Source organism: Nycticebus coucang, chromosome 18 (genome assembly GCF_027406575.1).
Source record: "Nycticebus coucang isolate mNycCou1 chromosome 18, mNycCou1.pri, whole genome shotgun sequence".
In the NCBI taxonomy this organism is placed as follows: domain Eukaryota; kingdom Metazoa; phylum Chordata; class Mammalia; order Primates; family Lorisidae; genus Nycticebus; species Nycticebus coucang.
The window spans coordinates 38,955,562-38,978,540 of record NC_069797.1 but is presented as its reverse complement, the minus strand read 5'-3'; the positions used below and the strand labels follow the sequence as shown (position 1 = coordinate 38,978,540).

The window sequence follows — 22,979 nt, the reverse complement described above, 5'->3', positions numbered from 1 at the left end:
AGCAGTTATAGGTGTCTCGTTTATACCCATTATAAATCTGTTTATTGTGACTGGCCCCACCCAATCTGCTGGTGCTATAAAGCTCTAATGATCCCTAATAAAGGCGGAAGGCTTCTAACAGCACACAGTTCCTGAAATGGGGAAGAAGCGAGGGACTGAGGGAGAGAAAGAGGGAGAGAGAGAGATGATGAGCTTAACAATAAAATATCACAATGGAGACCCTACCTCTGCACTTCATGCAGCAGAGTCCTGGCCCCTGAGCCTGGAGACAACACGCAATCTCTAAACACGAATGTGTCAGAGCTGAAAGGCCCTCATCCAACACCTTCCATCTGCCAGAATCCCCAAGAAGTTAAATGATTTACCCAAGGTCACCCTTGCTTCTTAGTGGCTCTGGTCTTTTGAATCCCCATGCCTGGCTCCTCACCCCAGATGCCTCTCCTCTCCTGGTTCAGCAAGTGACTATCGGGTTTATCAACTACTGAGCACTGTGGCTCGTGCCTGTAATCCTAGCACTCTGGGAGGCTGAGGTAGGTGGATTGCTTGAGCTCAGGTGTTGGAGACCAGCCTGAGCAAGAGTGGTCTCATTGACCCCATTTCTACCAAAAATAGAAAAATAACTAGCTGGGCGTTGTGATAGGCACCTGTAGTCCCAGCTACTTGGGAGGCTGAGGCAGGAGGATCACTTGAGCCCAAGAGTTTGAGGTTGCTGTGAGCTAGGATGAAGCCATGACACTCTACCCAGGGTGCCAGAGTGAGACTTTGTCTCAAAACAAAAAGGGGAGGTTATCATCAACCCCTTCAGAATTCACCTGCTCTATCTGGTCTAGTGATGTCTAGGCCAGATAGAGGAGGAGCTCTAAATCCAAATCTCTTCGGGCTTTTGTTGAAACTTCCCATCCCTGATCCCTTCCCTCCACCCACCCTACTCTGGAAATCCTGATTCTAAAGGTGAGGGTGGTAGGGTACGGAGAGACAAGTCTATTTTTAATGGGCTATTTGAGAATCACATCTCTTGCCAATACTTGGGGCTCTTTGTTTCTGATGTCTCAAATAGCCAGCAAGGTTCAAGGAAAGGGACATTCTTCCAAGGTGAAACTGCAAAGCCATACCCTTGTCAGAACCAAGGGAGATCCAAAACTCTTTCTCTCTCTCAATACCCTGAAAGTTTCCAAGTCAACCTGATAACGCTGCAATCAATGGCAGCTAACCTTCCTTATCAGGCACTGTGCTGCTTGGGAGATAAGTATTGCAGTCCGTACTTTATAGATGAAGAAACTGAGGCACAAAGAAGCTGATAACTTGTTTGAGGCCGCAGTGGATAGTGACAGAACCACAATTTTTTTTGTTTGTTTGTTTGAGATAGAGTCTCACTCTGTTGCCCTGGCTAGAGTGCCATGACATCATAGCTCACAGCAACCTCAAACTCCTGGACTCAAGCAATCCTTTTGCCTCAGCCTCTGGAGTAGCTGGGACTACAGGCTCCTGCTACAATGCCTAGCTAGTTTTTTTCTAGTTTTAGTAGAGATGGCATCTCACTCTTGCTTAGGCCAGTCTCAAACTCCTGAACTCAGGCAATCCACCTGCCTTGGCCTCCCAGAGTGCTAGGATTACAGATGTGAGCTACCACATCTGGCCCCAGAACCCCAGTTTAAACCAAGCCGGTATGGAGCACTCCACCTTGTTATCCAGACACAGACATCTGAGTCTGTTACCATCTCTACCTTGGGTCTATAGACTTCCCTTGGGAAAGTCATCAAATGCTAAAGACCACGGGAAGAACATGCAGAGTACAAGTCTTGAGAAACTTGGCTCACATTATAGAGCCCCTCCCTTGCTGGCGACTCACACAAGCGTGCAATGGTGGAGGATGCTGGAGGCAGAGTAGAGGCTAATGCGAAAGTACCTTAAGCAGATATAGGTTCACGAGTTGAGGTAACTGGCTTCCAGGAGGTCCTTCAGGAGCTTCTGAGGTTTCCCTATGCTTCTTACTGTTCTTTTGCCTGAAGTTTAGGGGACCTTCCCTTCTCAGAACAAAGGCCATTACACTCTCAGATGCAGCCTCCATCAGGATCACCTCCCCACCCTCTCTAACTGGCGGGTCCCCAAGGCTAATTACCAACAAGCAATACACACAAGCAGGTACTCACAGCTCCTTTCTTTAAAGGAGGAAAATGCCCGATTAGTGGAGGAAATTCATGGTCATCTTAGGAACCTGACATCCGGCTACATGGTCACGAACCTCCCTACTACCAATCCATGACACGTCCCAGCTTCTTCTCGTTGTTTCCTATGGCACTTGATATACCTTACGGATGTCACAGAACAGTCCTAAGAAGAATGGGAAATTCTTCCCAATATGCTACAAGAAGCCAGCCAGAGTTTGCTGCAAAAACCAAGGTCAGTATCTAGTTGGAAATACTCAAATTCTCTAAATATCAGGATTGAATGAACCCTCCAAGAGAAACAGGGAAAGAGGGGGAAAAAAAACAAGTCTCTGCAAGCTACAACAATAGCTAGTATTTATGAGAGCCTGTTACATCCCAGGTATTTTACATATATGTATTACCTCATTTAATTCTCCCAGCATCTGCATGAATGGGTGTCCTCGCACATTGAAAAAACCAGGCTCAGAGATTGCCGAGACTTGCTCAGGATCACAATAAGTAACGGTCACTTATAATGGCAATAAGTGACCACGCTGAGGTTGGAATTCAGGTCTGCCTCCATAGCTTATGACTTCGTTGCTCTGCCCACTGGATTTAAGAGAGTTATTTCCCCAGGGTATCTTTAGAACACATTAAGTGTCAGGGTTGGTGATGGTGAGGCCAAGGCAAGTTGGGAGACGAGGGGAATTAGTTGTTCCATCGACTAGCTCCAAGACCCCCACTACTCTTATTGTGGTCCCTGGACTATCCTCTTCCACAGCACCTAGAAACTTGTTAAAAATACAGAAACTCAGGCCTCATCCCATACCTACAGAATCAGAACCTGCATTCTGATGTATCTCTAGGTAATCAGCACACACTTTAACATTAGAGACGTTCTGTCTTAGAGCTGATTCTCTAACTTGGCTGTACATTGATATCATCTGGAAAGTTTTAACCACCACTGGTGCTTGGTCCCAGTTCCCAGAGACTGACTTAACAGTTCTGGGGTGTAGCCTGGGTTCCAGAAGTTTTAGAAGCTCTCTAGCTGATTCTAAAGTGTCTCCAACTTTAAGAAGTATTGTGCTGGTGGTGGTGGGGTGTCAGCAAACTGTGGTCTGTTGGCCAAAGCAGCCTGTTTTCATATGACCCACAAGGCTAAAAACGGTTTAACATTTTTAAATAGTTGGAAAAAAAACTTTTAAAGGATATATTGTGATATGTGAAAATTATATGAAATTCATACTTCAGTCCCCATAAATAAAGTTCTGTTGGGAGGCAGGTGTGTTCATTCATTTCTGTATGGTCTCTGGCTGCTTTTGTGCTATAAAGGCAGAGTTGAGTAGCTGCAACTCAAAGTGTCAAAAAACTTAAAACGCTTACTATCCAGCTCTTTGTACAAAAAGTTTACCAACCCCTGTTCTAGAGTATTTATGAACAGCTGGGATGATAACCATGATTAACTGCTTCATTTGACTTTATTTTCGAGCTATGTTCCTTTTTATATACAGTATATATATTTATATCATATATGCTATATATTCTCTCTCTTCCTCATTTGTGTTTGTACTTCCCCCCTGAAAAGCAGGTAAAGGCATAAGGCCAGATCTTGTTCCTTTCCATTAAGCAGGTAGCTTCAAAGGCCCTTTTGCAGATCGCTGCCTCTTTCTGCACCTCTGGTGCTTAATTCTCTCCAAGTTCCTGTCACTTCCCATCAAACCTTCAACAAACAGATTCCAAGAGCACTTCTCCCATAAGCTGCAGGCCAGGGCTATGTGCTTGCAAGCAGCTTCCTTCCTCCTCAGAGCTAACTGGAGGCGGCAAGGAGTCCTTGAATCCTCTAAGGATCCTTCAGGAGGATTAGGCATGACCAGCGGGCTGCTTTAGATTATAGGACTCCAGTATCTCCAGGCCTCTTTGTACAGAGTCTGGGAGCCCCACTGGCCCAGCAGCCCAGATTCTTTGTATGCAGACCAGGGTTGGTCCCCTATCAGGGGGAGGCTCACAACAGAATAGCCTCGAAGGTGGGGCCTCTTAATCTCATTAATATCCTGATTGTCTTCCCCCAATCTAGTGGCAGCCAATGGGTGGTACTTCCAAGATAAAATGACCTTCAAATTCAAGAGATAAAATGACAGTCTGATAAAGTCTCTAACTCAAAGAACGCTGGAGCCATGCTCACCACTGAACCCTAAGTCAGTAAGAAAGTGCTTCCTACAACAGCAGATGTTTCAAGGCAGGATTTGTCTCTCTTCTGAAGTGAAATAATCTGCTACTTAGGGACAATGGGGCTTCTTTACTGTGGGGACCTTTGCTGCTGAGATGAATATTTTTACGACTGCCCTCATAAACCCTCTCTCCTTGTCTGCTGCCCAGGGAGGGGCGGAGCTCCCAGAGGTGAGCTGAGGTGCCTGCACCGTCTCAGAAGCCCCATTAAGTTGTTAAGGCATTTAGTGCCCCAGACAGTGCCGACTGCAAGGGCAGTTCAAATCCCCACACACATGGGGATGGGATCTTGAAAGAGGGGGCTTTGATTTCTTCCTTGGGCAGAGCAAAGAATCCACCTTGGTCAGGGGCAATGGTCGAGGAGGAAGCAGTAAACTAGGTAGACTGACACCTCTTTGGCCATGGTCTCCCAAAGCCTCTGTGTCCTTCAGTGGGGAGTAGCAGGAATATGGGAAAAGAAGACACTATGACAGGACTCTGTGTGTTGGTTTTCATGCCTGAGGAGTTCTCAGCATCTACATAAAGCAAAAAGACATGTCCCAAGTAAAAGCTGTCCCTATTGCTTACTAGCTATATGAACTTGGGCAAATGACTTATGTTCTAAATATCTCTCTTTCCTTGATTGTAATGGAGGATAACAATACAGATGGCTTCTAGCCTGCAAGGTTGTTGTGAAGATTAAGCAACATGTTGCATGTAGGTGCTCATCTGAGGGCCTGGTACCCGGGAGTGCTCCATTAACACTAGCTGTTACCATCACTTGCTGAAGTCACAACCTTGCTTCTGGAGACCTCTGAGATTTCCTTCCTGCAGATTCACACAGGTATCCTGGCGCAGAGTTGGGCTTGTTTAAGGCCCAGGGTAGGTTCCTGTAGACAACTTGAGGTGTGGAGGGGATGAAGAAAAGGCAGGAGGTGGGATCCTGTTTTTCAAGCTCTGACCTCCATCAGGGAAGCCAAGTCCGCTGGACTTGGACAGCAAGGAACATAGTTCAAAGGGAGGGAAGAGTAGCAGCTGCAGAAATAAACGTGTCCTCTTAGGTGAAGAGGATGCGTTCTGGATCCCCGAAGGCCTCCTGAAGAGGCCTCTTCTCTGTGCCTCACTTTCTTTCCAGAAATGAGTCCCCACTTCCTTCTCGAAAGGTGATACGAGAGTGAGGACATGGTGTGTGGGAGAGTGAAAACCTTTTTGCCCCTCCTCTGCCTCCTCAAGCAGTGGCCAGGTGAGTTTGCTCCAGACTGGAGCAAAGGGTACAGGGAACAAGGCCACGGCAGATCATCAGCAGATACCACGCTTGGGCCAAGGCTAGCCTAGCTTCCATCCCACGCCACTTCCTCCTCCTCCCCCAGCCAATCAATATAGGCACCAGCCTCCAACCAGGCCTTTCCCTTGCTGCAGCCCTGCCCTCTGACCTTTTGGGGGCCTTTCTCTTGATTCATCTCTAGAATGGAGGTACAGGCCATCACTCCGGGCCTGCTCAATGGCCTTAGAATGGGCTGTCATGGGGCCTATAAGAAGGGACAGCTCCTGTGGGCTGGAGCTGGAATGGGGGGTGAGGGCAGATAAAGGCCTTCCAGGCTGAAGATAAATGGCTGCCTGCAGCCTGCTACAGTAACTTCAGGCCCCCAAGAAGAGCAAACAAAGGGTGCCCCTGTGACACTCACTGCAAAGATGAAGGCCCATCAGCGCAGCCAGGCTGGTTCAAAGCTCCAACTTAATTGTCAATTAAGCATGCATAAGGGGGACAAAGCCATGACAACCCCTGGCTGCATGCTGGTGTGTGATTGTAAAGCCGAGGAGGGGCAACGCAGAAAACAGCTGATTCTGCTGACAGTGTGTTTGTAGGGCACCTTGTAACCAATCAGCCGCTGACAGAGGCAAAGTGCTCCTCCTGCCACCCCTATTGTGCCGGACATTCCAGGACCAGGGTCACACTGTGGTCATCGTGGGCAAGTGGGCCAAAGTGTGGTGAGCATGGCTGGGAGGGAAGGGGCTGGTTGGAGAAATGGGCTCTGCCTCTCAAGGAGGAAGGTTCTCGGGGGAGATTGGAGGGCAAGTGCCGCCAGCCTTCCAGGCTCGGGCACTGGAGCTCCGGGAGTGGAGAGGGCAGCGGGTAGAGGCTGGGGACGGGTCTTGTTCCCCCCACTGCTCGGCCTTAGTCAGCAGTGCTGACTCTGGATTTTGGTTTCTTTTCAGCAACACAGAGCTCGTTGTCCATGCTGCCTTCTGTTACATCTTCAGTTTGGTTAGAGAACACACCTTGGCTGCTGGCGCAGTGATGGGAAGTGCTCTGTGTGGCTTTCTCTGTGCTGGACTTCAGCCTGCTGTCTGCCTGGGCCCATTACCTGGGGGCCCCAGCATGGCGCATGCACCTTCCTGGGATCCCAAGATACACACGCAAGGCTCCAAGCCCAGTATCCTGCACCCTGGACACCAGCATAGTGGCAGCCTCTGCTTCCGGCCCAGAGCTAAGACACATCTCATTGCTTCTTAGGATTACTGTCCCAGTGAGGGACACTAAAAAAGAGAATGGACTTCTGCTGCTGCCTGCCATTCTTTCCACTTCTACTGGCTTAGCCCTCTTTAATAATAAGAGCAACAATGATGATGATAGTGTGGGTTATTGGGCAAGGTGGTGTTTACACACACTCATCTAATCCTCCTGTCTACTCTGTGGGGTAGGTACTATTTCTCCATTTTAAAGACAGGAAGCTCAGACTCGGAGAAGTTATATGAATTAGCCCAGGTATAACCTGGCTGGTTAGAAGCCAATCCGTGGGAAAGGACCAACTTGAGGAACCCTGGGTGAAAATTAAGGCAGAGGGGAAAGCAGCTCCTGAGCATACACCGAGTGCCCGTTACAGCTGCTCCAGAGAACGGTAGGCTCTCTCCCTCCCTAGAAAGACCCACAGAGCCCCCAAGACAACCTTGATCCTCTGCTGGACAACAAACTTCAGGAGGACAGGGACATGTCTCATTCACCACTAGCCTAATGGTAGGACTTGGTGAGCACTGGAGGCACATTTGTGCCACGGGAATCAGCAGATCTGAGTTCTAGACCTTGTTTTCTACTGTCCCTCTGTGTACCTTGGTAAAACACCACCTCTTTCTGGGCCTCTGTTTCTTTTGTCAGAGTCACTCTGAATTCTATCATTTTATGATTTTTTTTTTTTTTTTTTTTTTTGTAGAGACAGAGTCTCACTGTACCGCTCTCGGGTAGAGTGCTGTGGGCTTACGCGATTCTCTTGCCTCAGCCTCCCGAGCACCTGGGACTACAGGCGCCCGCCACAAGGCCCGACTACTTTTTTGTTGCAGTTTGGCTGGGGCTGGGTTTGAACCCGCCACCCTCGGCATATGGGGCCGGCGCCCTACTCACTGAGCCACAGGCGCCGCCCTCATTTTATGATTTTTAAAAAGGTCCAGACTTCTGCTGCACTCCAGGGAACCACATCCAGTGCATTATGCCTTCCTCAGACTCCACTCGGAGGCGTCCCTGGGCTGTGTTTCCTGCCCACTGTGCCCAGGTTCCAGTACCTGCTGCCCGTCCCTCCAGCTCTAGCTCTCTGTGTCTCCTGTCAGAACACAGAAAGCCTAAGCTAATGACCCCATGGTGACCTCGGCACAACCCCAGCTTGTCAGAAAGCTGCTGGGCCTTTGTTTGGCTTGCAGGCTCCCTGACTTTGGTGTGGAGATCACAGGTCCCAGCACAATGGCCATTGTCTTTTCAGTAATGCCCCTTGCCCCAGCCACGCCCCCTGTGGCTCCCAGATCCAGCTCTGTGGATCACTGTGATGGGCAAGTGTTCTGGTCCCACTCAGTGCCAGCCACATGCCACTTGCCACTGCCCTCTAAACTCTGCTTTGAATTTCTGAAAAGGGGCTAAGTTACTCTGCCATCAGGCCACAGTTTGCCTGGGGGCTTCTCAGCCCCTCAAGAGTAGCCCAAATTTTCTCCCAGTGTGGCTAAACCCTTCTTTTCCATGGAGCAGGACCTGGTGAACTCCTAGCCCTTACCAAGGCTTTGTGCTGGGCACTGTCAGGCTCCCAGAAACTCTTGGAGACGATGTGCCATGGGAAGGCATGGCAGGCATGGGACAAACCTTGTATACTGCCCAGCTGGTGGCTCTGAGCCTGTCTTAGTGGTTTTGGTCACCCACCCCCAACATTTGGATTAGCTCCAAGCTCTCAGGCCTTTCCCATCAGAAGGGCAACCAGCCCAAAATTAGAAATGGTGCTTGGCTTTCCTTTTGCGAGCCCTTCCCCAGAGCTGGCAGGAGACTGTGCCATATTTTGTCCACACAGGCACCAAACAGACTCCAATAAGCACACTCATTCTGGAAAGCCAGTTTTCTTGGAAGGACCAAAGCCCAGAGGAAGCCCTCAAGTTCAGCCTATGCCTGACACAGCGCTCGGCACATAGGGACGCTTTCCCCCAGTAAGCATGTAGGATTCCACCCTGACCAAGTCAAACCCTACAGCAGAGTCATTCTGATCCAGGCCAGGGCCTGGCACACAGTAGCACTCAATCCAGCATGATTAAGTAGGTACTCAATCGATTTTGGCCAACTCATCACTACAGAGATTTCAAGTGACTGACCCCACCCTAACCCTGACAGAGCACAGAAGTCAACAAGCAGAGGCTGCCAACAGAGTCGGCTCTTCCCTAAAGGCCACTGGGCTTCTTCTGCTGGAACTGAACAGAGAGCTGGAGGGCTGGATGAGGGGGCCAGAGAGCCAGCTTCATTCCAGCAACGGATGGTGCACCAGCCCAACCCCTCTGCCTGCAGGTGGGATCTGACATGCCAAGAAAGGAGCCTTCCCAGCATATGATCTGATGGCTTCACTGACCTGCTGAGTCAGCAGCCACACAGGGAGAAGAAGCTGGAGGGAAACAGGGTCGAGGCCCAGCTATCCCTTACACAGCCCCAGTTGAGGAGAAGCTGGAGGAAACCTCAGCAGAGCCACAGGCTATTTTCAAGAGAATATGGTTTCTGGCAGTGAGAGCAGAGCAGCTCTAAGACCATTCCAAATCATTTGCTTCTCTGAAAACTCTTCTACCAGATGAGACCCTTGGGAGAACCAGGATGTTTGGGTTTCTGAGGCAGTGCAGCCCAGCCCCGGTTTACCTGCCAGCTTGTTTGGAGGAGAGGCACTGGGCTGGTGGTGGGGGGAGCCGTGGGAGAGCAGGGGGTTCAGGTTGTGCGTCTGGTTGGAGCTATAGGCGTCCATGGCCAGCTTCTGCCGGAATGCCTCCTCCTTCCTGCGGTTTGCAAACCAGTTGTAGACACGGACCTCAGTGACCAAGTTGGAGCCCAGGCCATGGGCTTTGGAGGGGGACACGCCTCGTTGCAAACATTCTGCCCTGGGGATGGAAGGAGGGGAGATTTCAAGTGAGGGTGGCCGGGTCTTGGTCAGGAGTGTGAGGAGCGGAGGGCAGAATGGAAGTCTAGGGAGAAGCCTGTCCCCACAAAAGGCTAATCTGCGGAGTTGTCTGATGAAGATGGCTGGAGTGGGCCTGAACACACAGACACAGCAAGCTGGCTGCCCTGGAACACAGGGGCTTAGGCCTCTGATGTAGCTCTTAAAAGCGGAGCAGGCAGTTCAGGGAGGTCCAGATGGGGCCCCTGAGATTTCCTTATTTGGGCATTCCTCCCCCGCCACAAAAAGCAAAGTCCTTTGCTGGCTCTGACTCCGTTTAAAGCAGTCTGAGATTTCTGGTCTTTCAGGGTTGGGACTCCCCGGTAGGGTGTCAGAAAGTCAGATTCCATATCCGCACCTCAGGAATTCACTCTAACGGGCAGGGTAGGTGGAGTATAAAGGAAGACATAGAGATGGCTGGTATCTCGTTTTATCAGTGCTGTTTAAACCCCAAGCCCAGGGAGGACAGAGATTCTCAGACACCACTGGGTACTGTGGGGCTTCTCATTAGCAGGGAGACAGAGCACAGCCCCGAGGACTCTGTGGCCAAGTATTCTGCCTCCCTGCCTCCCAGTCTGACCTTCCCCTGGCTGCATCCTGCCACTGCCAAAGCCAGCCCAGTCCAGAGACAGGCCTCGGCCAGAGCAAAGAGCCAGATTTTTAGAAAATCGATATTGGAGTCAGAGAGGACAGGGCAGGAATGAACCCAAAAGACATCCCAAGGATTTCTAATAATTTTTTTTAAAAAATTGTACATAGTTGTTAAGACACAAAAAGCACTCTGTTGAGCAGAGTGGACTGAACAGATCTATTTTTTACTTTCTGGCCAAGTTTCCTGGTGTATGACAATTGGTGGAGGCCAGAGCTAGAGCCTGTGGGTAAAACTCAGGGATAGTTTTGTCCTGGTCTGTATGGAGGTCAAACACATGATTTCTACTTCACTGGCACATTTTACGCCAACATTCTAAAGAGTGTCTTCCCTAGATTAGTGATTTATGGGAGTGTAAGTATTCCACCGAAGAACGATTTCATGGTTAACAACCAATTCAACAAAGCTAAGTGAGATTCTGGACTGCAGGACTTCTCAGAGCATTTAATCTATTAATATTACATATATGTTGTGACTTTCTTTTTCTTTTCTTTTCTTTTTTTAGAGACAGAGTCTCACTCTGTTGCTCTCAGTAGAGTGTTATGGCATCACAGCTCACAGCAACCTCTAGCTCTTGGGCTTAAGCGATTCTTATGCCTCAGCCTCCCGAGTAGCTGGGACTACAGGCGCCTGCCACAACGCCCGGCTATTTTTTTGTTGCAGTTTGGCTGGGGCTGGGTTTGAAGCCGCCACCCTTGGTATATGGGGCCGGCACCCTACTCACTGAGCCACAGGTACCGCCTTATGTCATGACTTTCTAAGAGGAAGTATCTATCTGATGGTTCTCAAACTTATTTATTAGTGAATTGAAACTGGGGTTCTATGGAACACTCTATGGGAAACCCTGATTTAGCCACACTTATCTGGATAATCAGTGACTCAATATCCTAGGACTGGGGGGCGGGGAGGGATCGATCTTGGGTCCATGGTCTTTCCTGCCTGCGTGATTGATCTTCAAGTGATGTTACCTGTTGCATTCCTCCACTAAGGCCTCTCTCTCTTCCTTGCTGGGGTTCTTTTGCCGGTCGTAGGCCTGGTACAAGATTTGCTGGGACGCGGGCCCCCATTTGAACCGGTTTCGGCGCATCTTCTTGTTGGTGGGCTCAGAGCAGGCATCATCGGACTGCCCAGGCCCCTGGCTCTGTTGACTGAACTCTGGAAAGAAAAACAGCAGCTGATCCTGACTGCTTTTGTCTGTCATATTCCCAGAACTCTGGACTGTCTGGTTGAATTCTGAAAAGAGAAAGGAGTAGATTTGATAGGATCTGTAGCCTTCACTCAGCCGACAGACAGACAGATGACAGACAACGGACAAAGACACCTTTTTTTCCTCTCCCGTAAGCCTTGTAATCTACTCTTACTGCATGTGGGGCCACGGCAGGGAGGCCTCACCACTGGCCCTTACTGCCCACCCTAGTTGTTCCAGCACAGCCACCCTTTTCCTTTCTTTGAAGGAGCTCAAATGTAGCCAACCATTGTTTTAAGAAAATTAATTTTTTTCCTTTGGCTCAGTGGCTCTCAGACATGAAGCAACACTCTGCACCCTGAACTCTTATATTTGGATGTCAACTGGATGAGCTCAACAGGTCTCAGGTCTAGGGAGAAATTGTGCAAAGGTACAATTTATACTAGATAAAATATTCAGAGGCTGCGAATGGTTCCTCCTACCCCTCTTCTCTCCTCATATATCCTGGGCATGTATATTACAATGTTGGGTTCCTAGAAAAACCTACAACCCAAAACTTTCCTTTTTTTTCTTTTTTGTTGCAGTTTGGCCGGGACTGGGTTTGAACCCGCCACCCTCGGCATATGGGGCTGGCGCCCTACTCACTGAGCCATAGGCGCCGCCCAACCCAAAACTTTTCAATAATGCTTTGAAATAAATATAGGGAACCCATAAAGTTCATGTGTAATTTTAAATAGGTCACTAATTTAAATTGCACATGAACTTTATGGCCACTCTTTATAAGTGGAGCTTTGTAATATTGGAAAGAGAAGGTGATCTTTAGATCTTAAATACAGTAGAAACTCCATAGTTGACCACCTCCTTAAGTTGACCTAATTTTCATAGATTGGACATAGACTGACATGCACCACATGTACATAACAGCACAGTAGGCCTAGTTCCTTATGTTGACCACCTCTGAATGTTGACTAGTTTGCTATAGTTCCTTAGATGATTAGCTTACAGAGGTTCTACTGTAATTTTGAAGGCAATGAAGTGTTTTGTGTGAGCATGTGTGTGTGTATGTGTCTGTGGCTAGGGCTCAATTTATGAGGGAGACAGCCCAAGAGGAAAAAGTCTTGCAGATTTTCCACACATCTGAAAGACAGCAAGTAGACAGGTCTGCAAACATAGACCTTTCTAGGCATGGGGTTTAGTGAGTAGATAAATGTAGATGGAATGATGCTCCTGTCTGTCCAATCCCCAGGGCCCAGGCATTTTTCAACTCTCAATGCATTTTCATTGAATAAATGACAGAAAGACAGCAGCTTGGCCCAATGGTGAGCCTATGTGTTTTCAATGAGATTTGGTATTTACTTTATTAAAGAAGAACATTTTGCTGGCTTCTTCCTCACATCTGTGTGAAGCAGGCTTCATCAGGGTTGATTCATTCCATTTTACAGATGAATAAACATAGAAGCAAGCTCTCTGCTGAGCAAGGACACATAACAAATTCATTTCCTAGCTCCTGGACCTTGACGTTTTCCTTTCTTAGTGTCTAGAGTCACTACCACAGGTTTTAGAGAGCCGAAGGCTACAACCTCCAGCCAAAATGAGCCCTGAGGTAAGAGTCTGGATGTGCCATCACTTGTAAAGGCTTTTTGCTCCTTTGGATAGCTGGATCCAACATCCTCAAGGTTCAAAAGTCAGATCCCTATTTAATGTTTGGATCCCTTCTACAGCACCCTACCGAGAGGTCATTTGTGTATCCACCTCCAGCATGGGGAACTCACTACCTCTCTAAAGCTCCATGTCCATTCTGGTCAACACGAGAAATGTTAAAGTGCCCAGCCAGTCGGAACTTAGGATCCTAGCTATGGGCGGTGCTAGGCTTTGTTTAACCAGTCTCTGATTGGCTAAGTGAACATATTATCTTCCCAATAAGAGTACTGAACTTGTCACTGGGGGCTTTGATTTGGGTCTAATCCACTTTGATGATTCTCAGGACACCTGAGGGCTCTATTCTCGCGGGTGCCAAACATGGCCTTTAGAGACCTGAGTCTCTGCCAAACTTACTAGCAGGAAGTCACTGCCTCCAGGGGACAATGTGGGGGCCCAGCCAAGCTGCTTGGTTTCTTGGTGGCTCTGCTCCCCCACTGTGGAATGGGACTGGCTGAAAGCTGAAGAGGCGCAAAGTCATCCTTTAGGACACCTACCCCAGGCAGGACAGTGACAATGTTGACCCCAATCCCTCTGGAGGTCATACTTTTAAATGTGTTTTCACACCTCTTACATTGTCTGGTCATCATGGCAGCTCCCAGTGCAGTTCAGAGTGCAGTGACTTGGGGGAGAAGCAAAGTGTGAGAAAGCAGTTCCCTGCTCAGTGGGGGCTACTGAGCATCCGTTCTCCTCCCCATGAGGCCTGCACGGTCACCATGAGTAACAGCCAAAGCCAGTTACTTGGAATAATCCCAAGGACCTGAGGTCAATTTGAGATTGTTCATTTGATGTGAACAGATGCAATACCTGCTAACATTTGTTGACCCCCTGCCTATGGTGAGGTTTTACACAAAGTCCGCCAACTGTATCCTTGCAGCTAATTCGCAGAGCCTCTCATGTGAGAAGTATTGTTATCTCTATTGTACGGATGGAGGAACTGAGGTTCAGACTGGTTAAGTCACGTGGACTTTGGGCAGAGCTGGGACAGGAGCCCAGCCTATAGATGTGAAGGCTCCTGATGGTTCAAAGGCCTGTGAACAATCACCTGTCTCTAATAACAAAACCCAAACAACATCTGTACAGACCCTCCAAACACTATATACTCACAAGGCCTTCAAATCTGACTTATGTGGTGGTAACAAAACTGACTCCTGAAGCTCTGTCTGTGGTGTGAGACACACTCATGGGTGCTCCCTGGTGTCGGGGTCCGCCTCAGTCTCTCGTCTGCTCTGTAAGGCGACAGCATCGTGAACAGTGTTCAGAGCCCCGTGTGGGCCCGAATTAGCCAAGCGGATTTGCCTGCAGGTGCTCAGAACCTCCAGGCTCCACCGATCTCAGGGTCTTAGCTCCAGCTTATCTCAATTTTTGAAGAATCAGACCTCACCTATCCACCAGTAACCACAAACTCTCCTCCACTTCCTTTCAGATTAATTAGGAGTGGGGAGCACAAAATGTTTATTGCACATAAAATTTAACTTGGAGAATCTGGCTTTAGCAGCCTTACAGGGCTCAGGGGCTGGCTTGGACAAGGAGATTCTATACGTGTAGATCAGCCTGTGAATATTGCCACTTAATGTTTTTAATTTTTTCAAAAAAATGTGTAATTATGTATCATTTTTTATTTCCCTTCTCTTTCTTCTTCTCCCCACCTCATTCGCTTGTGTGCCTCTTTTATCCATCGTGCTTCTTAATTTTTATCCTATGCTGTGTGTCTTATATTCATCCTTCAAGACTCAACGCAAACGTCACCTCTTCTAGGAAGCCCTCCATGATGACTCCAGGCAACTTAGCAGTTCCTCGGCTGCCCCTTGTGTATACCTTTATAATAGCTCTTAGAAGGTGGCTGTCATTATTTACTCAAACATCTCACCTCCCTCACTGGATTGTAAATCCCTGGAGAAAATGCCTTGTGTATTTCCATAGCCTAGCATGGTGTTTGGCATATAATAGGTGCTTGTACAACAGCTACAGAACGAAGGAATGTTTCTTAAGCTTTACCTCTCATCTGACTTTAAAACAATAACAGTAACAATGACAACAAAAAATCCCTTGCAGAGACTGCCATGCATTTTTGTAAAATGTCCCTTCACAGGCATCTTGAGAAACTTTCTAGGACTTCTTTTCAGAAGGTTCCAGTCAACCTTTCCTGCCTCCCTCTCCTTCCTGAGGGAACTCTCATTGAACACAGTGAGGCAGCTCAAATTGAAGATGCCACATAAAGCTTGGATTGGGCAGGTACCAGGGGTTCTTGGGCATTTGGAGAGTGTGGCTTCTGAGAACTTTTTAAGACTTTCCAGGAAATCTAGAGAGTTGCTTCATGTTAGGAACACAAATTCTCAAAGAGTTTGTCACCAAGGATGATAGGTCAAGCCATGCTTTAAAAGTCTCCCCCCTTCCCAGCACCAAACTCACTCTTCTGCTTCTAATCTATCCACTTAAGTCTTCCAACAAAAGCACAGACAAGCACAATATAAGATGAATGCCTAAAACCTCTCCTTTCACCAGCCCACAGACATGGAGACAATAAAGGCTAAAGCGATCACCGTGGAGCTGTGTACAACAATATAGAAGAGTGATTTTTAAAAGTGACTGTTCATTGAGAGAGAAAAAGCCCAACCCAGAAAGTGGCAGAAACTACCAGCTTGACAAAGACAGACAAGCCTGTGGCCCAGAGAGGATAGTGTGTGGGGAGAGTGAAAACTGATACAATTTTTTTCCGGGAACATGGCTGGATCAAAATAATTAAAGTGTAACGTCAAAGTATACTTTCCTAAAATGAAAGAAGTGTATCATTCATACTGTTAGTATTTCAAAAGCAGTTCAAAGTTCCCTAGGCTTCTAAACGAAAATCTCTCAGTGTTATTGGGTAGAAGGAATCTCGGGACAGAAAGAAAACTTGGGAGTAGGAATCAGAATGACAGGAGTTGACGGATCAGAGTTCACTTTTACTATGCCCTGCCTTAGCCAGAGGCAGCTTCTTCTTTAGACAAGGTCACCAGTTGAGGCCCCCAAACGGTACCAATTTCGGTAAACCTTAAATAGCTTCAGGACTCTGTCTCCCCTACTCCTCCCCAAACAAGTTTAGGTTCTAAATATACTATTTATACAAACACCCTCTCTTTTTTTACACTTTTTTTCCAGAGAGGAGGGCGTAACAGTAATAGTGAGCAATATGACTGATTGCAACGAAATGTCTTTGTTGGAAACTGGCTGGTGGTCATGTAGCAAGAGGAGATAGTTGGCTTACTTTGGGGGAGATATTCCACTCTGTTCCCTACTTGGTTGCAAAGAGAAGGATGTTGGAAGGAAGGGCCAAAAGTTCAGGTATATCACATACACTGAAGGGTTTGTCAAAGCAATGGGCTGCATAGCAAGGCACTGTGGGAGAAGAGAACAGTATCAGCCAGTGTCCTGCCACTGTGAAGGCCAAATCCACCTGCCAGCTTCCTTCTATTTGCCAAGTGCTCATGAAGGCCTTCTTGATGAAGGGGAAACTGAGGCAGGCCCCAGGGATCAGAGTTAGAGCAAGGTTACTTCAGGTGGAGGCAGAGGCAGGATTAGAACACTTACGTCGAAGGATCTCCCGTTGCTTTCTGACATACCAGGTGTACAGGGCAGCGCGTTTCTGGGTCTTCATTGGAGTGCCCTTGTTGAGATGCTGGGAAAGGTGCGACTGGTTCAGGCCGGTGACATCGACCACCTCCCTCTGGGGGATGTTGTGTTGCTGCATGTAACCCTTGATCATTTTGGCAGCCCTCCAAGGGTCCTCACTAGACAGATAAGCAGATTGTTAGCCTCGCTAGTGGGAGATGTCTGGGGAGAAATGGTCTCTTTCTAGGGGTTTTTATACCTTGTATGCAAAACTTTGATTTCTTCACCTGTCCGAGCTACAACTTTGGGAGAGATGTGAGGCCCATATGGAACCTAAACAGAAGAGAGGGTGAAGGCCGGTGTGTGGTACACTACTCTTTGCTTCTGAAACTAGCAGAGAAAGACTCCCCATCTTCAGGAATGGACAAGCACTACCACTACTCTCTCTTTAAGCAAAAAAGAAAAACTCTTGTTTTATTTTGCTTTCCTTCATTTTCCTGGAATGTGAGAGACTTAAAAAGCAAAAGACCCCCTGGAAAGTGAAGATGCCATTAACTTGGGGCTGGGCTGACTGGTCCTATAATGACAGGGGTAGCATTAGTTTCTAAATTTGCCTAATTTTAGCCTCAACCCCTCCAACATTATTTTTCTTCTGCGTGAGTGTCTCAGTTTCTTCTAAAATAGGTATGAAACCTACATGTCTACTTCCTGAGAGGCAAGGACCAACAACTTCCTAGCCAAAAAGCAAACCGTTTTCAGAGTTTTAGAAAGGTTTCCCAAAATCCAATGACAGTCCTTCCTGGGACTGAAGAATCATACCAGTGAGGTGAGGCAAGTAATGCTAAAAAAAAAAAAAAAATTATCCACAGCCCAGCCTCCCAAACAAAACTTAATAAGGAGAAATAATCTCAGTTTTTGAAATTATTAACAATCTCTAATGCCTTATTTTCCTGTATTCTTATGTTTCTGATAAATATCAAGCTTTGGATAGGAACATGGTTACATTTTTCACTTCTCATAAACACAGGTGTGCAAGAAGTTAGTATTTGTGCCTTTGAATTGTGTCTAAAACGTTTTCAACTTTGCCCTTATCTTTTCTTGTGTATTGAATAGGTACTTACAAATGAGGGATGTCATCTAAAGTGAGAAATTAAGAAAATAATACACAGTACAGAACAAAAGCATTAAAGAAGCAATATATCTATATATACTATGTATTGAATGCAGCTACATATTAACTTACAAAAACAAGATCCCCTCACTGTAAATATATTTATGTAGCTGGACAGAACATGTAAAAAATGAAGAAAAACATAGTTTCGGATGAAAGCAAAAAATAGCCTAAAAAACAAGCCAAAAGAGATACAGTGTGGCAATGTAAGAACTATTTTCAAGTGGTGCCTATCATATGTCTATAAAATAAAATTAATTTTGTTTAATGGACAAAAATCCAGTAACCCAGCAGATATTTTGTAAGTATTTGGATAGTTGTGATTATTTTATCAATATGTAACAACACAAGCTTTGATAGAGATTTAGAGAAATGCACACTTTTCAGATTAATTATATTTCAGTCAACACATTTTTGAAGTATTTATATTTCCAAGTAATACAATACAAGGAAGCAACAAGAGCAAAAAGTAAGAAAATTCGTTGCAGTTTCAAATGCGGAGAATTCACATTGAGTAAGAGAAAAATAACGCAATAAACATTTAAGACATACCTCTGTAAACATCAGAGATCATTTAAAAGCTTATTTCTGGCGAATACTTCCACAAGTATTTTTAGGGTGGGAAACCACTTTCAACAGATACGAACAATAGCTTCAAAAGTTAGGGGGAAAGTATTTGCATTTTAAAAGTTAATATTGCTTTAACATTCTTTGGCCATTTTTCTTGTGTTTAAATTTCTTAAGTGTGTTCATTTTGTGTGCCTAAGAAACCTGGAGAAATAGTGTAATGCTCTCCGTGTGAGTGGTTCTGTGGAAAGAGCGAATTAGCTTAATAATTGGGAAGGTTAAAAAAAAAAAGGCTCATGAAAACCTTATAAATTATGGCAAAACATTTAAGCCCGGAATTTGAAAGACCGGAGTGGGGAGAAAAATGGCGCAGTTATACCTCGATAGCTCTCTGGCCCCCCAATTCACGTGTATTCACCAGGAAGAGCCAGGAGAGCTGGTTACTTTTTTTATTTGAAAATACAGCTCACGTTCAGGGTTCCTAACCCCGATAAATACACGGAGCCCGAGAAGCGCGCGCGGCCCTTGTGTTCAGAGCACAGGTGTCAAACGCCGGACCGACCGGCACGCTCCTTCTGCAACTATGACTTTGCTGCCCACGAGCAGAAGCCCCGGAGTCCAGCACAGTCCGCGGTCGCTTGGCGAAGAAGCCTCAAGCGGCGGCTTTCCAAACGCCCCCCGCGCCAGCCCCGAGGCCGCTTGCCGGGCGGGCTGCGGCCGGGCGCCGGCGACCAGGGAAGCGCCCAGTCCCCTGCCCTGCCTCTCTCGCCTTTTCTCGGAGCTACACAGGGCATCCTGGAACACCAGAGAACAACGTTTCTTTCTCTTTTCTTTCTACCTTAGGGGAGCAAGGTGGGCAAAGAAAGGGAGTTCATGAGCCTGTCCTCAAGAGCCCACTGTGCAGTGACCCGGGAACTACAAGCAATTTTTTGAAAAATTACTTTAGTAAAGTCCGATGTTGCTAGGGCTGGGGGAGTAAAGGCAGCATTCGCTTGGGAAAGGGAGGAAAGCCTTGAAGTCTGTCCCGCGTCCCTACTCCAGAAAGGGTGTCTGGCCCTCACGTCCACCTCCCGGCCTGGCTGGAGCCCAGGGGCTTGGAAGGAAGAAGGCTGAGGTTCGAGGACCGGGCCGGGCTTGGCTCTCCGTCGGCCGGGCCTGCGAGTGTTGGAGACCCTTGCTAGGGCTCCGCGGGCAGCCCGGGTTGGGCGCCAGGGCGGCGCGGGGGCCCGGCTGGACGCGCCCCGCAGCGCGGTGTGTGCGAGCTGGGAGCGGCCGGTAGCCCCGCGTCCACGTTTTGATTTCCTTCCCCCTCTAAGCTGAGTTTACAACTTCACCAATGAATAACCCGCCTCTCTTTTCAACCTAATCACGGCTCTTTGTGTATCTTTCTGTTGATGATTTATAGAAATAAATTAATAACACCCCAACTCCACGTGCTGCAGTTTATGTTACATCTCTGCTGCGTCCCGCCCGGCGCGGGCCCGGGTGCGGAGGGGCGCCCAGGTCTCCCGGGGCTTCCCAGATCCTTCCAGCGCCTCTCTGGAAAGCGGGCTCCTGCAGCCGGGCGGAAGGGCCTAGGCCCTGTGGGCCCCTGGTGGCCGGCGGCCGGCGGCCGGAGCGGGCTCAGTCCTCCAGACCCTGGGCAACTTCCCGGCCACCCTGGCACACCAGCCGCAAGGAAGGGCTCCTATCTCGACCCCTCTTAGCCCCCTGCCAGCGTCCTAACCCCAGCCGGGAAGAAATCGCAGCCACGCGGGGAAACGGCGAAGGAAGAACCTTAAGGATTACAGCAAAATACTTTTTCGGGGAAAAAAAAGTCCTGAATTCTCCCTGATTGTCTTGGCTAGAGGGCAAACCGCCAGATCTGTGGAGCGCAAAATCAAATGCAAGGTCATATCCCACCTTAAACTGCCATCGCGGGCGGAGGCTCAGTCCTCGCCCCTAAAGCCTTGAAACCGTGGCGCTTGCGAAAGAGGCCACGCGAGGGGCTCCTTCCTTCCTAAAGCCAAGTGGCCCCGGAGCAAAGTGAGGTCTTAGGGAACCGCTTAGCTCCTTGGATAATTAGTAACCAGCTGTCAAAGCCTAGGCCTGTCGGAAGGATCCTGGCCCTGGGGTAGATGGCCGGTCTGCCTGAATTCCCAGGGGTGGAGGTGGCGAGATCCAGAAAGGCCCTCTTTTCTCAGACTGAAGCCAAAACCTTTGCGAACCGAGGTCTTGGTCGCACTTGCCCCCACAACACCCCCGCGTGCTTAGAATTCAGGATTGGTTTTGCCCTGCGCGGGTCTACCCAGGCCCTAAGTGCAAACATTCATTTTTGCAAATCTACACCAGCTTTGGGGGGTTCAAGATGATCCCAGGCCCTCCATGGGCTCTGCTAATGAAAGCAGCCACCAAAGAACTCGCGTCCCACATCCCGGCTCGGGTGCTGCCGGTCCCCAGGCAAAGAAGGGCAGGTCGCTGTGCCCGAGGCCGACCTGCGGCTTCCCCGACCCGAGGCGGCAAGGAGGAGAAACGTGTGGGCTGGGGCTTGCGGGGCTGCGAACCCTCTGCTCCCGGAAAACTGTAGCTGTTTCACTGCACCCACTTGCACCTTCAGCTGTGCGGGCAAACCTCCTGGCAAAGGGCTCCGAAGCTCTGGTTCTCCCTGGCCGAGCCCCAGCCCCGCTGGGAAGGCCCTTAGGTCCTCGACCCTGGCCTGGGCCGGGGAGATGAGCCTCGGGGCCCCAGGCCCCAGGGCCGCCCGGCTGAGGCTTTGGGAAGGGTCCAGGTATTGGGAGAGGTGCGGAGCACCCCCCGGGGACTTCTCTGGTGGGAGACAAGCTTGGCGAGAGGGGCCAGGCGCACTGTCACGCAGGCGCGGGGCCCTGGGCTCCAGGGGCTCGGCGCGTACTCGCCACCCAGCTCCGCGCCTACCTGAGCATCCGGTCCACCTCCGCCCGCTGCTCCGCCGCCTCCTCGGTGTTGAGCGCCTGCAGCTCCTTGAGGATGGGAGGGGTGTCATAGTCGTCGCCGTCCTCCGAGCCCTCGTCCCCGGACAAGCGGCCCTTGGCGTGGCCGTTGGTGAGAGTGTGGAAGACCGGCTTGGTGTCGGGCTCGGCCCCGCTCCCGGGGGACAGAGGCAGCGTCTCCAGCTTCACCCCGAAGTTCGGGGATGGCAACAACTCCTCCAAGGCCTGGACCAGCACCTCCTTGGTGACCCCAGAGCTCAGCAGGGCGCTCAGGAGTTCTTGCTGGAGCGACGTGAGCTTGGACACCATTTTCCAAGGACGGAAAAAGAAGGAGGTAAGGGGGTGGGTGGGTGGGTGCCAGAGAGGGTGGAGGGGAGTTTCACGAGCAACCCCCAAATCCAGGAACCCCTCCACCCTTCAGCCTCCAGACACCTGTTACTCCCCGGGGTCCCGGAGTCTCCTCCGAGAGGAGTCAGAGAACTTCTAACTTGCCATGATCGCCACCATTAGGCCATATAAGATATGCAAATTAGTGGGAAGGACTCAGCTTTCGGCAGGATGCAAATGATGGTGGGGAGGGGGGAAAACCGAGAGAGGGAGAGCCTGAGGGGCAGAAGTGGAGCGCAGGAGGCTCGGTCCCGGAGCTGGGCTTGCCAGGGTTCATCGTACTCACGCTGGGGGGCTGAAGACCTTCTCACTGGTTCTATTTATCGGCCAAACTTTAACCGACCTTTGGACTTATTAAGCAAGTAGCTTGCAGCCTAGGCGCGGGGGCCTTTCCAACCGGTTACGATTTTTGCTGTAGTCCCGAGAGAAGACACTACGCTTCAGGGTTCAGGTGAGAGCTGGAGGAAGTTGGGGTGCTCTTGGAAGAAAGGGATAAAGAAGGAAGTGAAGAGCAGAGACCCTCCGATGCATCCCAACAGTCGCAGGTGGTGGGCCAGGAGAGCCAGCGGGGAGGAGGCGAAGGCGACCACCTGGAAGGGTCGCCTGGGGAAAGTGGGGTGGGTTAGGCGGAGTGAGCGTGTGTCGGAGAGGCCCAGTTTATTTCTACTTCAGTTACCACTCTTCAGGTTCCAGGCCCTCTCTGGCCGGTTTGGCGGTTTGGATTCGCAGGACTGCAGTCCCTGATACCGTAGGCAAGGGTGAAGGAGGCCGGGAGGACCTTTGCAAGTAGGTACCGACTAATTTATGGCTAGAGGGAGTAGCCAAAGTAGAGCTCCCCCAGCCGGGCTGCACTAGCGCGCAGCCGGGCCGAGCCGCTGGGGGAGCTGGACTCCTGAGCCACCCACTCGCCCCGGTGTACACCGGAATATCAAAGTGCCTATGCGTTGAGGGCGAAAGGTTTGCAGGGCCTCCTTTCCAGCAGTGAAAGTAAA

General features: G+C 49.3%; 1 protein-coding gene across 11 annotated transcripts in view; it reads right to left on the bottom strand.

Moving 5' to 3' along the window:
- Positions 1-21,983, bottom strand: part of HNF1B (HNF1 homeobox B) — a 55,985-nt gene extending 34,002 nt beyond the window's left edge. For 5 of the 11 annotated variants that reach the window (XM_053568387.1, XM_053568388.1, XM_053568392.1 and 2 more), the window contains exons 1-4: positions 21,566-21,983; positions 16,894-17,093; positions 11,408-11,672; positions 9,499-9,734 (exon numbers count right to left, since the gene is read on the bottom strand). In XM_053568387.1, coding sequence (XP_053424362.1) covers positions 9,499-9,734; positions 11,408-11,672; positions 16,894-17,093; positions 21,566-21,909 — 1,045 coding nt within the window. In that variant the 5' untranslated portion in view covers positions 21,910-21,983. Of the gene's footprint in view, positions 1-9,498; positions 9,735-11,407; positions 11,673-16,893; positions 17,094-20,554; positions 21,538-21,565 lie in introns of those variants that run through there. The other 6 variants (XM_053568389.1, XM_053568390.1, XM_053568393.1 and 3 more) reach the window with 2 other exon arrangements.
- Positions 21,984-22,979: the final 996 nt, after the last annotated feature.